The 22,454-nt window shown below is 42.2% G+C and overlaps 1 protein-coding gene across 1 annotated transcript in view; it reads left to right on the top strand.

Moving 5' to 3' along the window:
• Nucleotides 1-4,217: 4,217 nt before the first annotated feature.
• Nucleotides 4,218-22,454, top strand: part of T265_08023 (hypothetical protein) — a gene marked incomplete at both ends in the record, with an annotated part of 43,055 nt that continues 24,818 nt past the window's right edge. Inside the window, 6 exons of the mRNA XM_009173710.1 lie at nucleotides 4,218-4,460; nucleotides 5,500-5,637; nucleotides 9,273-9,422; nucleotides 12,402-12,514; nucleotides 18,434-18,633; nucleotides 20,979-21,228. Coding sequence (XP_009171974.1) covers nucleotides 4,251-4,460; nucleotides 5,500-5,637; nucleotides 9,273-9,422; nucleotides 12,402-12,514; nucleotides 18,434-18,633; nucleotides 20,979-21,228 — 1,061 coding nt within the window. The remainder of the gene's footprint in view (nucleotides 4,461-5,499; nucleotides 5,638-9,272; nucleotides 9,423-12,401; nucleotides 12,515-18,433; nucleotides 18,634-20,978; nucleotides 21,229-22,454) is intronic.

Raw genomic sequence — 22,454 nt, 5'->3', positions numbered from 1 at the left:
CAATGTGTGCAAGCTGGAAGAAGTCTCTGGCACAATGTTGAGTTGGTAGAATATCCACCCCCCATCGGGTATGTATGCAATGTCATGCATACACAAAACTGGTGCGTAGTATGGACCTCGGATGGAGTGAAAGTTACATTCTCGCAGCGTGTGTTTGGATTGTCAGTGCTGCAAACAACCCACTGGGACCCGTCGACACAAAAACACTCCCAAGGTTCGCAAAGTTGGAATCCTGCTGAGACAAGACATAACGTCACGGTTATTCGGATTGATTCCAGAACATCTTTCAATGCATTGTTCCATAATCCTGGCCCGAGCATGTTGGCGTTCAGCCAAGCAGTGGTCGTCAATCACCATGGGCCAGGCAAGCAAAAGACAGAAGTGTGCGATTTGCACATGCATTGACTGTGTCCATTAGCTAATCACCATTTCGGTCATAAGATCTTGACAGTTTTTAGTGTGCGACTGTCAAAATGAGTTCGGGATGTTAACATTCCGCAGTTGTGGAAATGGACGGAATGGAACGGGATTTTTCAAGTTGCCCAGGTTTCTTGCGCGTAGATTATGCTATGGGTGGGTTGTTGTGCAAGTATTTTATTCCCCAATGCTTCCTAATGAGATTACTTTAGTCTGTTTCGATTTATGAAAACTGAGGAACTAGGGTCCTAAACATGGTCCTGGTTTATCATATCATCTGCAAATTCTTTCATACCTGTCTGAGAACTGGGATTTGTAGTGACTGTGCAGTAATTTCCTTACTGGACTACTCCCCACAAGCTTCATTCGTATAGACTTACCATGAAAAGGTATCGTTTTTCATCAATGCGTGGTACTCCGCAATGTCCCATATATGGAAATGATTTTTCAGTGTGCGTTGAGTTGAGACACGGTCTGTCTTTCTGGACTGCTTTTGGTTTTTTATACTTATTTATTAGCATGTACGTTCATTTTTCAGTTTCACTAACTTATCAACGTTTGGATAGCCACATTCCTTCGGCCGTGTAAAATTTCGAAGTAGTTGTTGCGTCTGCTCCAAGGAAGTTCGGAAAATAATAATGGGCACTCATTTTGCATAGTGCATAGAAAATGTCTTCGGTGAAATCTATCTCACAAGTGAGTTGCTCCAGGGTTTGCCTCACGAATCATCTCCAAGTCAAAACCTATAGGTAGTCTAAGAGAACTAAACTTCCTTCAAACTACTTATGCAGTCAGATCCTCATCAGAACGGATTTTATGTATTCGGGTGGTCAAAAGTATACACTGCTTTCTATTCGTTTTTGAGGTTACCTGACGACAAGAATGTATTGGACCGGGAGATTTTCTTCAACCTACAAATATTAGGAGTGGCATATTCACAAAATACGTTACTGGAACTTCGCAGAGTTCAGTAGAGATAGAATGTTAGCACAGTCCAGGTAGGGAGGCGGTTCCGAAACGGTGGCCTGCAAAACCTCGGCCTGCCTCTACATATTGTCTAAGTCGAAACTATTCCTTCCTGCTACAAAACAGGAACATTTGAACAACATATTCTTAAGTATAACTGTGCAACCAGTTTGAATGGAGATGAGTCTTACAACTGAGTGGTGCATTGCAATAAGTCCTCCGATGGTAATGTTAGTTTACTATTGGGTTACAAGCTCACTTGGCTGGACTTCGATCCCCTGCATTAGTGGTGTGTGCGTGCTTATTGTTTAGAAGACTTGTGCCACAGGAGTTGCGCTCCTTAACTTTCAATGTCATCCTGTCCTATACATTGACACGTCCGCATGCATATAACACTAGTTGCAGTCAGCTGACGGGTGTGTCCTTAGCTAAGTAATCTAGTAGGAAAATGCCACTATTTTGGAGGTGTAGTGTGTGAGAAAAAGCCTGGTAGAAAACATTAGGCGCCGTGCATACCAAGTCCAGCATCAAACATAATTTGATGTGCGCTCCGTTTTACAGCCAATTTCCCTTGAGAACTTTACCAGTGCCCGTACTCCCGTATCCATATTCAAGCTTTCCTTGAAGAGACGGGTCCTTATTTCAGTGATTCGTCCCAACTTATTCCAATGTGAATGCTCGGGACTGGTAAAACTCTGGTCGGCTAGCTGGGCCTTTCTGGTATAAATGTTTTGTCACCAGCAAATGTGACATTATAAGTATGTCGTAAATTATCGTTACGTGATTCTTTGGCGGTACTTCGGTGTGTCCTGTTGACAGAGGAGTACTTCGATTATGCCTGGTCGTTTGAATAGTCGCTCTTGATCCACCCACTGATTGACCAGCGTGCAGGTGAACTTTGGTCTTGAGCATTCCATAAGTGCCTACGGAGAAACTTACTTCCGAAATTGACCGAACATAGACCGGCAATAGACCATCCGTGTGTCTGGGTACTGACTAAGCAACATGGTCTACGAAGAATGGAACTAATCATCACAAAGAAAGCACGAAAGCCTTAAACGAAAGCATGATAAACTGCTGTACTTTCATCGGCCCACAATGATTTGCAAAAATTGGATGGACCACATCAGAATTCGGTTAAAATTAGAAGAAAAACTGGGGAAACTCACGAGGAAGGTTAAACTCCCCAACGGCGACGGTTGGGTTCAAAAATCTGTCTAGCTCACCCGCCAATGCGATTGAAAAAATATACTCAAAGCTCCCAACTTCAACGTGGAAAACTTCAGTGGACAAATATTAACGCATAAAAATAACCCCATCGGGACTACCGATTCCATTTTTCGGCCGGAGCGGTAATGCAGAAATTGCAGCGCATGTTATCATCAATAATTAATCCCATATTTCGGCCTCGTCACGTGAAAAACCTTTTCGTCATTAAAGAATGGATTACAGTAGACAGCACACTATACCTGAAGATATCAACCTTACTGGTGAATTTGAAGGGTACAGTCAGCTACTGAACGTACTTATTAGCAGGCTTTCGCAAAGAGATCTTCAATCTTGCTTCATTGGGAAGAATACATGCGGACCAAGTACCAAATACCCGGTGGACCACATAGTAAGCTGCCTCCACAATTTGTTCGACGTTACATTGGAGTTGAAATAATGTGAGAAGTCTCTCTAGATCAAATACAGTGGCTGTCCACGGAACTTTAGAAGAAGACTCAGCGACGGTACCGGACAACTACGACACAAACAAACAACCAAACCAGTTGTCCTACGGCACAAAATAAATTTATTTGAAATCTCAGCAAGGCCACCATAACCCAGGGTAATCCTGGCGTAACGGTGATACTACTGACGGGGAGGCATGCGAGTAGTATGTGTTCTTGTAAATTCGCTTTGCGTCTCTTGAAAAGCGAGATCTGTTGCGGAATTTGTGGAGCTGCTTTGTAGCACTTGCTTCTATTTGAGCAGTGAATGATTGGAGTCAATGAATATCTAGGAAAGTTCAAGAAGACGCGTTCAGCAGAAGATGAATGTCCAATTTTTGTAAATAAGATACAAATAAGAGTTCTGCTTCTCTGTCCAATACTCTGTAACTGGTCAGCCGGCATTTTCCAATAAATAACTCCGCAGTGAAGGCCTTCTTCCTTTCGCTGGTAGCATTATACAAGGATGCAAGTGGAGGAAAATTTCTGGTGCGTCCCATCTTTGTTGTCATTTGACAAAATACTCGGAATGCCATTACCACAGTGTTAGGTGGCTTGTGTTTCAAAATGCAATTTGACTCCAACCTTCTACACCTCGAGTGGTATGTATCTTTCACAGTGACTTCTGGTATATGTGTATAAGACACTACAAAGATGGTAATTTGTCAACTGTAGGTTTGTGCGACCATAGGGTTAAATTCCAAGTGGTATGTATCTGAGAATAACGAGAAACCATTGTTTAAAAATCTGACGGGAAAAGATTAGAACCAGAACTACTTTACGTCACACGCGAGCTTTGAATAAAACTCAGTCCTGGTTGAATACATAGTTATTTGGGAACGTGGTCGGGCTGACCACGATCCTATTGTTTTTTACCGAGCCTGATTTCCAACGTGTCATTGATGTTGATGATTGTTTCGATGGTGAAAAAATAATCAAATGATATGTTGAAGCGTGGGCAGGTACTATCACATACTTTGTTGACTCTGTTGCGGTTGCCTTCATATCCATCACGTGAAATGCAAAGTGACCTTCGGAATCGAACTTTGGGGTTCATTATTGGCCTAAGTTGTGCCTAATTTGTTCACAGGCTTAGATTGCCATCAGAAAAGTGGTATGTGAGCGAGCTAGGCTGTGACAATACGTCGCTTCACAATGCAAGTCCGCTCATTCTTACTCCAACTGGTTGTCGTTGTTTTATGCTGTCTGACTCAGTATAAATTGGTCAAACTCACTTGTGCAGTTAAATACTGGGAACCGTTTATTTACAATGGTGATGTGATGCTTGGAGTTTTTGTACCCATACACAGTCTTTGGGAATCCTCGCCTAGCCAGGAACCGGAAGTGACAATTTTGGGTTTCAAAGTGAGTCTGCTTGATTGTGCATACGACAAATTTGATCGGATAGCGGTTGTTTGGCCACTGTCATGCTTTCAGGGCGGCTGTTTGACTAGTGACCTCGTCGTTCTAATGTACGTGTTGGGTTTATTGATTGTCAGCTGAGGTTGATAGTAAACATAACGTAAGCTTTCTGGTCATAGAATAAGACCAGGTAGATGAACAATGGATACTCGACTAACTTTTCTCTTAATGGAAGTGCAGTAGAGCTTTTACCAGGCTGGTGGAGGAACCAGACAAACTGTTATAGAGTATCTTCTCCAAGCAGTGGCCCTAGAGCTCGCTCATTCATATAACCTATCACTACGCTTGACGCGGACGGGAGATTTCTCGATCCTTAAGGCCTTCGAAGACGAATGCCAAAGAATGCCAAAAAAGATATTTTGCGAATTGCTTAGTTGCTCTTTGAAGTCTTACCAACTTTCCCGGATCACGGCTTGTTACTGGCGATGTCCTCAATGTTTCTGTGGTTCTGTGCGTCCATTGCTCTCTCGTGCGTACCTGTTTCCATCACGCAAACTATAGACCGACAGTTGATCACTCATCTGCAGTGTATTTACTATTTATGTTAGTTGAATGGCTCAAAAGGTTGCATACAGAGCAATCTTGCAAAGAATAACACGATCAAGGTTCTTCCTTAGTTTGATTTTGTTGGCTAACCAACGGCTCCGCCGAACTTCTGTTTGGTGAAAAATATCATGTTGTAGAATCCATCACTTACGTTTGTGCTTGGTTCACAGGAGGAACTAGCTAGGTTAAGAAACTAATCCTTGACCAATAAATTTGGAGGTGCTACGCCTGCAAACTTCCGTCTTTGAATGTACTTAGTTTGTCAGCTAAACTAAGCTAGATTGTCTTGATGGCGACTGAATGCGTCAGTCAACGCGTGTTTAATGGTCTCTGATACGAAAAGCATAAAATTTCTTTTCTTTCAAGAATTTGACGACAGAATGCATCACAAATAAAATTCAATTACAAATATCGCGTTTTTTGTTTCTTTTTCCAGTTCCTGGAGGCGATTTTATCTACTATAGATGCGATAAATTCTCGCAAAAACTATCTGAATTACACCCTGGGTGCGATTGTTTTTGACTCCTTCAGTAATGCAGAAATCGCGCTGCGACAATCGCTAAGCTTCATCGGAGTGAGTACCAACTATGCAAACACACGTACTACAAAACAGCCTTTTAGAATTTTTTGTTGTTCAAGCAACGTACTGTTTTGTGAAGAGGTTCTGGTTCGAAATCCAAAATCGGTGCCTAACAGTCAACCAGAAAATATCAGCTCAAACTATGACAGAACTACAAATTGCCTACCTAAATTTAGATATATTGTTCACAAGTCAATATTTTCTTCCCAAAATGCGTGCTTAGATCATCCTACACGAGACAACAGTTAGGAGGCTCAGTGTGAACTAAAATAATAGTTGAAGAAACCAATAGCCCCTTGATAAAGCCTGTGGCAAACGGATGACGAACAGTGCTAACTATATGTGTACTGGGACGTCAAGCAAACGATAGCAGATAGTTTAAAAAACATTGTGCGGAACATGTTATTTGCATTACATGTATCTACTGTATCGTGTTTTATGTGTGTGTGATCCCACCCTTTGAATGTTATCATCTGAATGTTTAGAGCAGGTTGACTCTGGTATCATAATTCGGGCATTCCATTTTAGCCTACGACTCTAACTTAATCTGAGCAAGATGCTAGTGAATGCCCTTAAGTCCTTTGGACGCTGCCAGGGTACCTAGTATGCGAAGTGAATCCCCTGTAATTTTGGCGCTTTGCAGTCAAACGTCACCTCTATAACAGATTCGATTCTGAACGATGAAGTGGAACTTTTAAATGATTAGTCGAAAATTTTCGCTACCAACTCTGCTCGTGCAGTTACTTACAATTCAAGGCTTTTGTAACACTTAGCTTTTAGGTGGAAATTGTGTTATCATTAGATCTATCTGTGTGGGTCTAGATTGAACATCAGACCCACTCGGCCATTCCACTTCCTCAATCCGTATTAGATTTCTGTTCATACCACCCCATCCCTTGTACCCTGTAAATTATTATATTTTTCTCACTTCTCATTGTTACACACATCCGACGGCTTTCCTTCTAACTCTCGTCCTTTTGACGCTGATTGCCTACTATCAATTTTTCTACCACTAAGTACTCAGTTTGATGAGATTAGGTGACATTACACGGATCCAGGTAGTCTTGCTAGAATCCTTTTCGTAAATCTGTCACCTGGATTCACTGCTTTCTCGAAGTGTCCTTTTTCGGAAGCCAGGAAGAAACTAGATTTGTTCCAAGGGAAAGCACCCGGAATACATATATAGGGTGTAAAGGGCTGGCATCCGAAATCGATGTGCCAGTCGACAGTGGTCAGACCACTAAACCCGTGCATAGTAGAAAAACCACAGACGGTTCTCAATAAGCTGAGAAACCTGCTGAATGAAAGCCCTAGGTGATGATATAGAACAAAAGGAAGAGAATCAGTGTGCGAACATGCCGAGGCAAGTCGCAAAACGTCAGCCAGCCTAAACTTCATGGCATAAAAATTTTACCAGTTACCTGTTGATTCTAGATACCGGCCTCTTCCTTCAATTTGTTACGCTCCTACTTAATATCGCAACTCAGTGCAATATGGTGCAAGCGTTACCGAGAGCTGCCGATTACAGCATTGTCCAGATGGTAATGGATACCTTAGACGTATTCCATCCATCATATGTTTAATGGTAATGTTGTTCTTAGGCTGATATTGTTGAACGAGTAGGGCAACATGCTGTGTACTTTTGAATTTCAAGCTTTGGCACTTCTCAAGACAGAGCCAACAAACGTTTCAGTCACTTGTTCTTGCCTGAATTGGTTAGTACCATTCCTATGCAAGACGGTGAACCAAATACATTGTCAAATAAGATCAGTCAACCTAATCAGGCGTGATTATCTTATCCTTTGATTCTCAAGGCAGTTATACACAGTGAGTCTGGATAAAAGAAATTCCTGGTTAGCTCTGCTGTCGAACATGGCGTATTCTAATTGAGACACTGTTGATTTGTTCAATTCAATAACCAGTCAAAATGTAACTCCATCAGTTTGCGGAGCGGACGAAACTACAGGTGAGAACTAACGTTACCTTCGGCCTGAAAATCTCTGCGAAATTCCAGAGAATTTGAAATGTTTAAGGTAGTTATGAAGGTAACAGTTACGCGAGAACCAATTAACAACTGACGGGTGGTAGTCACCCAGCAACGCGATGTTAAAAGTTACAAACGCTATTTTAGAACACTCAGGAGTTGTGATCCTGGCTCTCAGGTGGAGTCAGCTAGGTTTTCTATGCTTCCAAGTTGAGGGCCGGAGAATACGACGGTAATGCCTCATAAAGCTGGTGGCTACACGCTTTCATTCTCAACGTAGCAATTTTGGCTCTTTCATCCGCACGAAAAGGTGCGTTTAGATGGGAAGACGTGTAATCGCACGACTGACTGAGAACGTTATACTCGCCTTAGCCTATATATCGAGGAAAGTAAACTGACAATGATGTTACAAGGCAATGATAGTTTGACGATGAACAGATTAACTGAAAGGAAAAAGTAGATGGAGACGCAAACTCCCATATAAACCTTCAGTCTGTCACTTATGCTTACTACTGGTTGACTGTGTGTAAATTTATTTTGCCTGATAGTGTACAACAACTTTTACCTTACAAAGAATAAGCAAACGTGAGATACACTCATTTTCAAACAAATTAGGTTTTGCGAGAGACTTATCTGGAACCCAGCTGAATCTTTCGTTTATGATGTTGCATACCATTACACCTGACCTATGGAAAAGAGAGCGGCTGTTCGTCTCTTAATTATGCTCGTCAGTACCACATACTTTTGGGTTCGATCCACATAGCAAAAAATTGCTACAAGCATAACATGAAAAAGCGAATTATTATACTACGATCGTAGATGTCACTTCACAATTCACATTAGCGGCATGGTATGCAGGTCTCAGATAGAGATAACGATGAATGTGGGCACAACAGCGAAGAACGCAAGCTAGGGTGAAATGCAAGCGGAATGTTCCCGCCAAAAGTCAATTTCATGACGGCAAACCATTCCCTTCCCGAGACGCTTGTTTTCGGGAATGGGTGATCTATGCATTCGAAGATGGGTTTGGGCTTCCTTTAAATGTAACTTCTTACTGAAAACTCATCCGAAAGTGTTTTTTGATCATAGGGTCCTACATCCACCTGGGACGAACAGCAAATCATTCGACCACGCTCTAAATCAATAGTCGGCCCAGCTATAAGGAACCGTGTTCTGATCACTCCATCTGGTTCAGAGATGAAAGATACAGATGTAATAAATGTTTTTGTGAAACGACAACTCAGTGAAGTTTGCTCGCCCAATGACAAGGTCAATAACAACGCCTCCTCTTGCGTGGTTTATGAACTCACAAGAAATTTGCCTATCGCCCCCGAGGCTCCTCAGTGACCCCTTCTTGGGAATGAGCCCACGGAATCTAAAATGTAGAACCTGTTGGAGTTGAATAAAGCATTTATCGGGGTACGCAGAGAGCTGGGCTGAGTGATCTAAGAGCTGACGTGGTCCAGAAAATTCTGGCAGATTTTCATTAGATTGAACCAACCACAGTAAGCATACCGATGACACAAGGTGTACCAGAATGCACAGGTGCTCGCCTTTTTGACAATGTATCTACACTAGTTGTTCACTCCAGCGGTTTACCTTTCAACGCACCTGTGTGCCTACAAATGTGCCTTTATTTTTCCAGCTGAATATAAGCAGCTTTTGTGGTCCTGTGTGCGGACGCGTAGACCCACCCCCTGTAGAGGAGAAGCCCATTACAGCGTTAATCGGTCCGGCCTACAGTGACGTGTCGCTTTCGGTGGCTAGCCTGTTGAAGTTGTTTGCTGTTCCACAAGTGAGTTTTTGTTCATTCTTATGTATATATCGCCCCCCCCAAAGGATAAGTAATGATGCTGGATATATACGTCGCACTGATCTCCAGAAAAAATCTCATCTCAGTCACAATAATAAACACATTATTGTTGATCATTGTCTGCCTGGACTGGTAAGCTAGAAGGTCAGAACAAATACTTAGGATAGGGGCGAGATGTCCCAAGTGGTTAGAGCGCGAATTTACTGACCGGAAGCTTCATGGTGCGAACCCGACATCTGCCTCTCGACTTCCTCTGTCTAGGCTTGAGCAACCTGGCAGTATCCCAGCTCTCGTGCAACCTTTGGCTGGCATGGCAGTTAGGCACCGAAAGTGCGCCAAAGCTGAACGAAGTAAGATATCCTCTGGCATTCATCCAGGCAGCACCACCTAGGGTCGTCGCTGATAGAATGGAAGCCGTCACACAGAACAGAAGAGAATCCCAGTTAACCTCATTGTCAAGGTCAATGCTGCATATAATAGCTTTTAGTTTAGAGTCATCAGGACCGACCCCCAACGAAAAACTGTAGTCTTGGTTAGTGTTTGAAATCTGGAGAAAATTTTCTCCTTACTTCCACTTGACTAATTCGATCATATTGTGAGAACCCTCAATCGGGGTAATCTGAGTATGGGAGCACGTGAGGAGTAAAAACGGACTGTACGAATTAGCTTGCCAAATTTCCGGAACCACAGACATGATCCCGGATTGCAATCGAACCACCCAAACATAAAATGAAGTTTTAAAGCGCACCGTTTGGAGTGCTTTTCTTCCTGTATATTTGCTACCAAAGCGAATCTGTCGGCTCTTGAAAATAAGGATCGGAACTACCCCTAACTCTGTCAAGTACTGAGTTCACATTGTGACTTGACTTAGTTTATAATATAATTATAATAGGCACTTGGAATGTAAACTGACTAATCCCAAAGTTTCCTCATATTTACCTGCCTAAAATGGCAAAATCCTTTTGAAACCCCGGGAGTGGCTCTCTTCATGCATAACTAAACATGTGACTAGAACACACATCAAAATTGCTCGCTGAATGTCTCAACAAATACAGTGTTGCATTATGGCTCGAGTAGTATGTCACCAACAGATTTTACAGAAAATGTGATGTTTTTTCTCTACATTTCTAAACAGCCAAAATGCTAAATGTTCCATGGTGTTATTTTCTTATAAGCGCTCACACGTTGTCAGGTAGATTTAGCAACAAAACAGTAATTCTTGTTTCCCTAAGAAGCTGAATATTGGTTTTCTGGAAACTTTCTAATAGACCACAACGTGTTTCGTGCTCCTGGGGGTCACCTGGTAGGCGTAGTCCCCGATTTTTCATGTAATTCATATGCTACTTGAACCCAAATTGTATGAATTTTTCAAGACAAACTCATTTCATCAATAGCTTAGCCTCAATGAGAAACCCGGGTGAATCCCTGTTGGATGATGACAATCTTAAGGACCGAAACGGGTGCCAGTCAGTTCAACTATTACAAAGATATCAAAGGTAGGCAGCCTTAGGTAGAGTGGCCGGTCCGTTTTTTCCGGAAATTGAATAACGAGGTGGTTTGGAGGTGAAATCATACTGTTTCCTGTGGCGTGCTTAAGAACCGTAGGCTGTTTCCACCAGGTGACATGTGTCATCAGGTTTTGGAAGAAGCGACGAAATTTTCCTCCATAAGTCCGGCCTCCGAAATCACATGCCCCGATCACTCAAGGGTTGACATTGACCAGAATTCTCATGTAGCATTACACTTCTGGGACAGACGTTGAGGTCGATAGATTGGTACCCGGTGCCAGAATAGGCCCCTATTTCCAATCCTACTTGTCATAGCCACTTCCTCACACATGGTACCAACCAACGAGGCAAAGATGACAAGTCCCCCACAGCTTCGGACCTGGAACTTGAGAACTCTGCTGCATAAGAAAGGAGAGTAAAGGCGATGCACAGGCATACGAAGACCGAATCCTGAGACAAAGAAACAGGTATATATACATATAATAAAACCCATATACGTCCTCTGTCGGCCAATCATGAACTTCTCACTACGAATGGAATCCAGTGGACTGCCCATTGCAACCCAGTCTGCTTGAGTTCGCAAGTGTCCGTCAAACAAAAGTGTAGTTCTGTGAGCACATTTTAACGTGTCTATTAACTAGTCACTGAGATAGGAATCAGCTGAATGTGCCAGCGTTTCTAGCGTGCAAACTGTTTTGGAGAAGAAGACTGGGTAGATGGGAAGAGATTAAGTCCATCAGCTTTTGTAAGCTAGCAGTATCTCCCCGATCAGCTGTTGCGATATTATCATGCTGCAGATGATCGAATTGCCCGGAGGGGTGCTGATATGTACAGCTGCACATATTTTGGACTGTAATCAGACCCAAGATTTGTTCAAGTAATAAAAAAATGTTTATAGGGCTCTGCTGAACCGAATTGCTGATCTTTAATGCGACGGACTCGAATGGCAAGTGTTGCCATCCAACGGCGCTACGTAGAAGCATCAGTGGTGACATATGTAATGATTTCTCGTAGAAACGTGCTAGACTGATTGTGCCGAATTGAAGCTACTTCATTCTAGATTACAACAAAGTGACTGTTGATATCATCCGGTTTTCCGCTCTATGAGATCCCACTTCCATGGCTTAGGCATGAGAGCATTTGATATACGGATGGTTCCTTCAACAAGTTGGCCTCCCCTGGTAGGCTCGATATCATTACAATATGCATCAGCGGTCAAAACAGTAGTGTTCTTTGGTGAAGGGTGGCCGCTTCTGAATGGGTCCCATCCAGTGAGGGACAGCTGTACCTATGACAATCTGGAATTCTGGTGGATGTGCTAGCGTCGTGCTGAAACACCAGTGAGGAGCAGTGAGCCACTGTAATGGTTATGATCCCTTCAGTCATTTTTGAGAACTGCACTAAATAGGATTTGTTGGGTTCTTGATTAGTTGTACTACTTTTCTGCTTTCAGGTCAGCTACTATTCTGCTGCTCCAAAACTGAGTATGCCTGGAAGATATCCGACATTCTATCGCACAATACCTAGTGTCAGAGATGCCATAAAGACGATAGTGCATCTACTGGGGTGAGTTATCACAAACGCTTTAACTTCCACCAATATGCCTGACGTTTACAACACAAAATCGCCTGTGTGTCATTGATTAGAAGCAGTTAGTATGCCGAAAAGCAAGGAACACTCCAGCTCTTTTATCTTTCCTGGGAATGAGCACACGGAAACCTTAAGGATGCTGTGGGTGACCGATGAGCGCCTTGTTGTCTTATCAACTAATTCTCAGTGCCAGTGACTTTTTAAAATGCATCGGTTTCAACCGGTGGTTTGGCCATGAATCCTAAGAGGATACCAGCTTAGAGTCAGATGAAATTTTCACATGCCTTGAATTGACATAAAAGGAAGCACTATGCTAACCGGACGATAGCGCCATCCGGACTCGTGTCAGATAGCTTCAGATTTTATCAGTGATATCCACTGATTACTTAGATAGAAAAACAACGTCACTGAACGGTCGTATTGCAGGTGATAGCAAAACACAGTGGGGAAGATCTAGGTGCGAAATAAGATGGAGAATTAGGCTCTTCAGATAGATAGTTGCATGTCGTGCAAACAACCTCAAGATAGTTTGCGATAGATTGGATGGTATACTCAACTACGTAAGGTAAAAACTAAAATCCCACACTTGCATTGTGATTTCCTCTCAAACACCGTCTGCTGTTTGGTGCAGGAACGTAAACCTCGATTTGTGAATGATCCCCGCACGTACACGCATTCCATCAAGTACTATCCACGAATTAGCGTTCTATTCATGTTCTTCCTCCAAAGCGCTGAGCACATGCTTTTCTCGGTGCCTTTCTATATCTGCCGATGGTCTTATCACGAATGCGAGCTTCCCCACAAGGCTTGGCATTCAAACTGTGTTTGCGAACAACAGAACCCAGTTTTTCATACCAAAAGCGTGTCCTATTCAACTCCTCTGACTACAATATCGTAGCCGTTTCCGGCGAGGTGGAAGAATAGTCACGACTTTGTTTATTTGTCCAACATTTTGGGAGCTAGAGTGAACGGCATAACTCGAGAGGACTTTAAACTATCTACGGAGCTGTTAGTTCAGGTTTCTACCTCCAACAATCACGATCATTCTTAGTGCTCGCTGGAACAGCAAACACTAATCTTTCCTTTGGACCGTTACTAAATAGAACAAGATTAATCAAAAGAATACAGATAGTCTTTTTCGAATAACATGCACCTTCATCTAAGGTCTAAAAGCTCACTGATCACGTGTAGTTCATGGAGTTGAACAAAATAGAGATGAAGTGTTTGGATGTCATCCATAGTGATACGCCATTTAGCAGTTTACTGTGGAATTAAGAAGGTCATAAGTAGGTCGTGTCTCAAACTGTTACCGGAGCAGATTCAACCGCGAATTTCCTGATGATCCAACGCTGGTGCTTCCTATAAAAATGCAACTCAGTGTCATCTTCGCAGGTAAATTAGTTTGAAAAGGAAAACAATGTTCTCTAGCATCCTCTTATTCGTACTTCCCGACTAGTACAACAATTCCATCAATGAACCAGTGTCTCCCCTTTGGGAAGATTGCCCATGGCTTGTTGTTCATATGGTGAACATACGTGTCAAAAGTAAAGAACCACAGCATACTCATGCACCCTTCTGACAGTATTAAAAGACACCGTCTATCTCCTAAAGTAACAAACTGTTGTTCTCAATGGTCTCACCCAAATGATAGTGGAACGTGTGTTGTTACTTCCCATCCATTACCGCCATTAATATCCCATTCAAAAACTGGAGAAAAGACCACTCAGAAAACGTCAACCCATCTTCTAGTTTCGAGACAACCTTCATCACAGTCAGATAACCATCCTTTTAATCATTCAGTCTGAAGCTCTTATCTGTGTTCATAAATTTTATTATGAGGGTTCCAACAACAAAGTTATCCTACTGCGTGTGGTAATCACGTACCCGGACTCTGGTTCCTTTGAAATGGATAGCTGCAATTAAGTGAAGTTACTGTACAACACTCCTAGACATTGTGAAACTTTAACGACTGGTCGTGCTGACATTGATGCCTGATCATATTTTTCTTTTGGATCACTTTCGGATACTCAGTCACTCCTAACATTTTCTTATCAGAAGCGGTTTTCACCTGTAGAACACAACTCAAACGCTGCGTGTTTTAGTCCCTATAGAGAATATGTTATTTCCTATATGATCCAACAACTTACTGCCATAATTTCATTGAATACTCGCTTACTGGCGAGGAATCTTACCAGATTATTCGTTTTTCTCCCATAGAGATTTCATTTCGGTTGCTGTTTTTTCACAGGTTATCATACAATAGTTTATACTGTTGTGACTCCTTTTTGCTTTAAATTTACCCTCTGGGGCGTAAAGCATGTTCTTACGGGGCCTGAAACGATGAGAAGTGGTCGGAAACAGGCTTCACTTATTATCTGATAGATACTTGCAACGATAACCTGTCGAAAGAGTTTCAGTTTCAGGACCATTTGCGAACTAGAATACTTTGCACCGATGACAATTCTTTGGTTCCTTAACATCTTAGCTTTGCTTACTTTATTTCACGTCTTACCATTTTTCCTCTAGGACAATCAGTCCGTAAACATATTGGTTCTACCAGCTTCTAACCGACAGTAAGACGTTACACTTGTCTTTGTTTGAGTTTTGAAACCTACCTGGTGTGTCGGTCACCGAGTGACAGAAAGTAAGGCACGCATGTACCTGCGGTTTATGTCACTGAGGCTTAACAAAGAATCGATGTTTTCAGGCTCAAAGTCCATTTTGACTTTCGGAACCGAACGCCATATGAACACTTTATAAATACGTGAAAAAATTCAAGTGAAAAACTAGAAAAAATGAAAGGTGAGATTTTAATGGTAGCTAGTTAGTGGTCCCATGTCATAACATGCATAACATATAGTTTCAGGGAAGTCAGATAAGCTGTCGGCGGATGTATTGCCGGACAACCTTTCCCTTTTAACACCAAAACTTAGTCAAGCTAGGTGGATAAGTTACTAGGTTGAGCGAGTCTTGGAGCAGTCAGAGAACAAATTTGTAAGATTTCTGATGACAAGTCGACGTGATCAACGCTGGGTGTCAGCCTGAATTTCCGTTTGCTGGTTAGTGTGGGTGACTGACACTTGCGATAGATTGGTTATGAAGGACTGTCTTCAAGTTTTGCTGTTTGGACCTTGCTTTTCCGATCTGGGACACCTTAATGGAATATTCCTCTTGGGCGTCGTTCGCAGATTTCTTCGGTCTACGTTCACCAAGGTTTACCAGGACAAGTGGATTGAGTTAGGCGGGGAAAAGGAGTGGATCTTACTATGCTTGACTTTGTACTTTAAACTGGAAGCATCCCATTAATAACTACACATCGTCTCTTGTCATCTCGGCCCATCTAAAACCGCTCTCCGGACAACTGCCAGTTCTGTGCCCTCTATTCTATTCAGGCTTCCGTAACGTATAAACATTCTCTTCAGGGGGATTCAAAGGTAGGCTTTAATCTAACCGACATTCAACTCTGAACGTTACTTCAAATTCCAGGAAGCAAGACCACGGCTTAGTGAGTGTCGCATGAATTGTTTATTGTAGACGGAGGACACATAATAGTTGTGCAAATCGATAGCAAGCGACTGTTATCTGCGCCAGGAATATCCGATCTATTCTCGCGTTTGAGGAAAATTTTTCGAACGATTAACGCTGAATGAGCTGAAAGATTTTGTGACATTTTTCGTGCACGACGTCATCTATAGGCTGTAGTTGGACTAAAATTTATCAATAACTAACCCATAGTTATTGACACTACGAAAAATAGACGTCAGTGTCTTGGTTAAATATCGGAATTCACGAATGCAAACGTCAATTGAACTTAAAATGCTTGAAAGTTTGGGCGGTTGAGTAAAGTCTGAATTAAAAAATTGTCAATTTCTAACTTTGCAGAGCAAATTTGGATATGGGTTTTCAATCGATTATTGGAAAGTATTCATCGCTTAGAACTCATCCAACAACCATGTAGTATTTTGTGGTTATACAACTATAGTGAAAACAGCAACGTTGAGCTTTCAGTGAGGGGGTTTTATTCTGCAAATGTTCATCTATAGGATGTCTGTGACCTAAGGTAAAGACCGCACCGTGTTCCGACTATGAGCATTGTGTGGTCGACTGTTGACCATATTCGAACTCAGTGAGCAACAACAATCATTCGACCGGCGAGTTAACCAGAACAGTCAAGAAACCGAGTGTTCTCACAACGAGCCAGGTGACTGGAATCAGCTTGGACCATTTCAACAAAGGTCACAGTGTGAGAAACGGAGAAGTTAGGGTCTGGGCTCTCTCAGCCAGCCAATGGATGAGGGCCAATAACGACCATATCGGAGATTAGATCTGTGTTATCCAATCAGCACATAAACTGACGAACCAGTTAATACCACCGTGGAGCCAAAGAAGCAGCCACAGGTCTTTGTTTAGTAGCGCGGATAATCCTTCAATGGTCACTGAGGACAGCAAAAGAACCCCACTTAGAATGAACCCGAAGTAATCGAAAATTGAGGTAGATGCAAAAATATTAAATCACAGCAAACAATTTGCTTGAAATAATCTGAAGAGCATTGCTTTGCACGCACTTCCTCAAGCATATCCAGGTTTACTAGTAGACCTGAAATCACATGAGTAGAATAAGACAGCCGTAAGCTCTTATAATAAGCCCACACTGAGTTCACTAATTTAGCGGCTATTATAGGTGTACTTCGTATATGGTTAAGACAGACATTAACATATGACTTCAACGTCTTCTGAACAACGTGACTATACGCTAATCACGGTTGATGGAAGTTAGATAGTTCGGAAGAATCGTACATGTTAATTTTGAAGAAACCCTTAAAACATTATGCCAGCCGCTATAAATTAGTAGGCTCAAACGACAGCGAGTGAGTCACTCGGTAAATTTCTGGTTGGTAAGGTAAGAAACTTTCTTATTGTGGTAATTTCCATCAATGAGGAATCTTCCTGTGAAGAAAGGAATAAACCTGGAGGTTTCCGTTACTCCTCACTGTGAATCTTCTTCTACATGTTTAATAAACAAACCTCTGACAGCCATCCTATCCCAGTCGAAAATATCAAACGCTGAAAAAATTACGTGGGACTGAGAGCTCTCACCGTAGGTATGCAAACTGGGAGCTACAGAATCATGTGTGCGTTTCGGGGAGTCAGAATATGAAGTCGTTAAGCTCTAAAGAAAAAAATACGGGAAATATTGCATAGCTTGTTAACTTAAGAATGACAGCACATCAACTTGAACGTAGCCACCATTGAAACTGACCGGTCATCTTGCAGTTTGTTTGGACTCGTATGTCGAAAACCTTACCATCCGCATAAGCTCAGTGGTCTTCCTGCTCCACGAAAAATCAGCACGCATTCGTACACGGAGCGAAGTCTGGGCTGAGTTCATTATCCGGTGTTTTTCAGTGAATATTTTGCCAGCAAACGGAGATACGGGATAGATACATGGTAGCCAAAAATATACGCTCATTCAACAGACCAGTTTGACGTGAGAACCACGAAAGACCCATGGGGATACACGTTATGAACACTAAATGCCAGTTAATATTCTACCAAGAAATAGCAAAACCTACCGCATTGTCGTTGAGTATTGACACAGTCAGAGAAAGCGCACCGAATCAACTCAATTGTTTCCCACTTCTGTTGGATTCACTCTCATTTGTAGAGAGGATCATTTTCGAAAATATATTATCCTTACTTGCACGATCCTCTCTTTTGGCATTTCCGGGTACACCACCTTGTGAAGTAATGACCATGGGTTCCTTGAAAGTCAGATAATTTCATGAGAGGCCTGGTAAAACGGTGACTAGATGAAATAACGAGCAATTACACTACTAAGTCAACATATATCTTCAAACATGAGCGAGAGCGCGTCCTCCAACCTTCTTATTTCAGTGTATATCATTGGAACTACGTGAACGTGATAGTAGATAATTCCGACTATGGGGAGTCCAATCACGGCGTACTGTTGGAAATGCTCAGAAATAGCAATCATACTTTATGTATTGACAAAAGAATCCAGCTGAGCGATGGTCATACGGACATGTGGGAGATGGATCAAACTATGAGCGAGTTACTGAATTCTTCCGCTGCAGGTGAGTGTTGGTAACTCGTTAAACTCTTCGTTGGTCATGAGTTCAATGATCCGCGAGATTGTATACAGCCTATCAGTGCATATCCAGACAAGCTTCAACAAGATATTTCTAACGTAAATTTCATCTGGATATTGAAATAGTACTGTCCTCTTGAAATAGCTCACTCAGTTAAGAATGGAACTGAAGGGAAGTTCAATGAGGTTAAATACAGCAGTTCTTCCTTATGCAAATTTCTCTCAGAACAGATAAAATCCCTTTTTCTCATGCGGGTGATTTCGCATTCGTGGATATGCATAAGCACGGGACATACAGCAAAGCATCCATGGACCCGCATCTCACTACCGGGCTACTTCCAAAATTTGTGGGCAGTTATTTTAGTCTTTTACACGGACTAGCTTTGAAGAAGTAAATCACGTGGAAACGCTCCAACCGATTGCCGCCGCACTGGTAACCCTTGGATCAAGGGAGATAAAGTGATGTAATTGTATTCACATCCGGTAGTTCGGTATTTTCTCTATTCTAAGATTTTCAAAAAAGACCTAAAAAGTTCTGCCGGATATGTGATGGAACTGCTGGACACATGCAATGACCAGACGGTCTCAGTAGAGAATAAGTCGACACAAGAAAAGTAAAATGGAGGGGGTGCCGGAGTTCTCCAGAGCTATTATCGTCGAGCAGCACTAGGAGGCTAACTTTTGATTTTTACTGTCGGTTGGCCAACACCAATTAGCAAGCTGTAGGTTTGCGTCAAGCAACAGAAACCACCGGAAAAGAAGGTATTTGGAGATAACTGCCTCCTGCATCAGAAGGACTTGAAGTAGAAGGTTCAGCAGATTTATTAGGGTAGTCAGGACGGCGCATCTTGCCTCTGATTGAGGCTCACTGACTGTGGTTACTGGTTCACCGACATCCAGTGGAACGAGGTCGAACGCGGATATCTTCACGCAGTCTCAGTCGCTGAGTGAAACCTTTGGTAGTTGATATAGTTATTTGGACAAGAAGTCTTTTCCAGTCTACCTGAGCGATATTCGTCATGAGTGGACACTTAGGTGATAAGAAATTCACAATAAGCTTTGTACACACCGACTTACCCTCGGTCAGATGTTGGTTCCTTAGGAGAACTTTGTTCTATATTATTCTAGGTTGTGAGAATGGCTATCCAAAAGGACAAATACAACTTTGGGGGTGGTGACTATTTGGCCTGGAATCTAGAAACAGCTGGTTCGTCATCTTCTCGTCATTTCACACGTTACACAAGCTTTAGAGCTTTACGCGTTTCATTCCCTTCCCTCCGTTACGTAGACTAGTCGAGGGGGCAGTTTGCAACCAACCTAGATGGAGAACAAAGTGATGTCGCTCTTCACCAAGTATAAATAACTTTTTATGGAGGCATCCTGACTCTGGATCTCGTACTCTTTTATTAGATCCACGATTTATTTCCTCGAGGACTGATATCTCCCCCTAAAAATGACCACAAGCCAAATAGCATCACGCAGTGGTGGAACCCAAATGTCCCTTTGGTGTGGACTCACCGGAATAATTACGCCAGAACGACCGTTCAAACTAGAGTGGTGTGACTACGAACAAAAATACCTATCCCGCAAAACCCCAAAATTGCAAATGTGAATAATCTAACTGATTGAAATTCCTGAAGTCAAAACTCGATACCTTATGGTTTTACCACTTGGCACGTTTGCATGTGCAGTGCACAACATTTCTAACCAACAACTCTTTGAGTTCTAAGGCTGAAATCATCAACTGAATGTTGGTTATGTAGAATGCTCCAGTAAATTACTGGTTTAGCGGATAGGGTTTTGGAAAAAAACATGCGAGAAATATATGATTACTCAACATTTGTAACCAAGGTAAATTACAGATGTGCCCGTTGTCCGTCGTCTTATGTGTGGAGAGTCCGTTTTATGCACTTTTGGCAAATCATAGTATCTCCTCCGTATATTGAGTATAGGTGCATGTGAATATCACCATGCTTGACCGATATCGTGCTTCAGTTGTTGTAAGTTTCTTGTTGAGCCGACGTTTCATCTTACTGAGGTCCGACCTTCCAGAACGAGAAGCTTCCCTTTGTAATGATCCCACTAATCTGTGTACGTTTATCCAAAAATCTGTCAATTGTTCTACACCTGTCTTGATGTCGAATTTACGTAAACGACGAGGCAAGTGAACAGTTCAGTTCAAGCTAACGTCTTCTCGTTCCAAACAAGTTCATATGAAAACTAGAGGAATGCAATTTTTTTATGCGTTCTATTTTTTGTGCTGTCAGATATCACAGACACACCGTTTCTCAAGAGTAAGCTTCCGTGAAATTCATTACTACATCTTTTCAGTTAACCTGATCTTGTGTTCCGCACATCTTGGGGATTTGGCCCTGAAAGCTGTGCAGAGGTGGCCACATGAGAAGCGCGATCGTTTCCTTTGGATTGGCACAAACACAATAGAACCAGATTTTCCCATGCTGCGGCCGAATCAAACCGCCCAAAACGAAGGTGAACGAACGAGTTTCAAAAATATCAATAATGTACTTCTCGTCCTTCCACGCTTGCGATATTCGGATGAGCTCGAAGCATATAGTGTGAGGTATGGAAACGCACTGGATGTACAGTGTTTCCTTTTTAATCAGTTTTCAAACGACTTACATGGGATCTGCGTACACTGCCCCCAATTTGAAAGTAAGGGACTCCCGGCAGCTTCTGTCTGTTTTGGCGGGTCGCTTCCAAATCGTGCAGGGGGACTTGGACATGAATTATCATTTCTGCAGTCTGCAGTTAGTGAGGCAACTAAAGACTTCAGATTGAGATTTGCTTCAATCCAGTCCTTGTCCAGTGATTTATTTCTCCAAAACCATATGTCATTTGACATCAGGCCATTCCTGGTGTCAACCAAGTTGTTGATTAACAGCGTGGAAATCGCTTTTGTCCCACAAGTTTTTGAGGGGAGTATGGCAGGATTGCATCCAGTCGTTTGATCTTTTGTTGAATTGCTTAAACTGCATTTCTTTGAGCGAGTTTGGTTAATGAGTTTATCACAGTAGCACAATTTTAAAGAGTCCGTCAACAATGCCTGCTTGATTCTCAGTATTTTAGTTTGCACAGTATTCTAATTGCGATCAGAACCTTATATTGCTTTGAAAAAAACAAGCGTCTTCTTGGCTTCTGGTTGTATGGCAGCAGCATCAGTGTTAGCACTGATGTCTTTGATGATGATGATGATGATTCGTGACTCTTAAAATTGTCATAGGTTTTTATGAAACTATTTCATAAAAAACGGCCTCATTTATCTGAGTACAATGAACGACATCGGAGATTGTCGCTCATTTGCCGAGTCGATATCCTAGGTCCTCTCATAATGTATGCATTCTGCAAAAGTCACTTGATACATCACAACCCCATGTTGCATCATCGGCTGCACATGTAACATTCGAGCTAGATACTTTGAACGAGAGATCTGGCTGGATTCAGCTGAGTCTCCCGTCAGAACAAAGTCCGCGTGCAAATGAGAGTAGTTAGTACACGTAACCTGTTTCAGGCGGTCAATAACTGTACCCGAGAGATAGTCGCCTGGTGAGGTAGTCGGGAATATTATTGGAAATCTAGTACGTAAAATAAGCTAGCATTCAGAATACTGGGTGAATATTTCAGGCATTGGTTTGGTTGGCCATCTGTCACCCTCCCTATGTCCTTCGTTTAATTCATTCAAATTAAGGACTGGTGTGTTAGTTTAGTCCCTCCCTCGGTTATAAACTTGTTTCAAGATAATATGAAAAATTAAACCAAACATCATTTCAGAAGAGCTTGGTAAACAAT

This window comes from Opisthorchis viverrini (genome assembly GCF_000715545.1).
Source record: "Opisthorchis viverrini unplaced genomic scaffold opera_v5_197, whole genome shotgun sequence".
Taxonomy (NCBI): domain Eukaryota; kingdom Metazoa; phylum Platyhelminthes; class Trematoda; order Opisthorchiida; family Opisthorchiidae; genus Opisthorchis; species Opisthorchis viverrini.
Note: the sequence above shows the minus strand (reverse complement) of the source record. Positions and strands in the feature narration are given on the sequence as shown.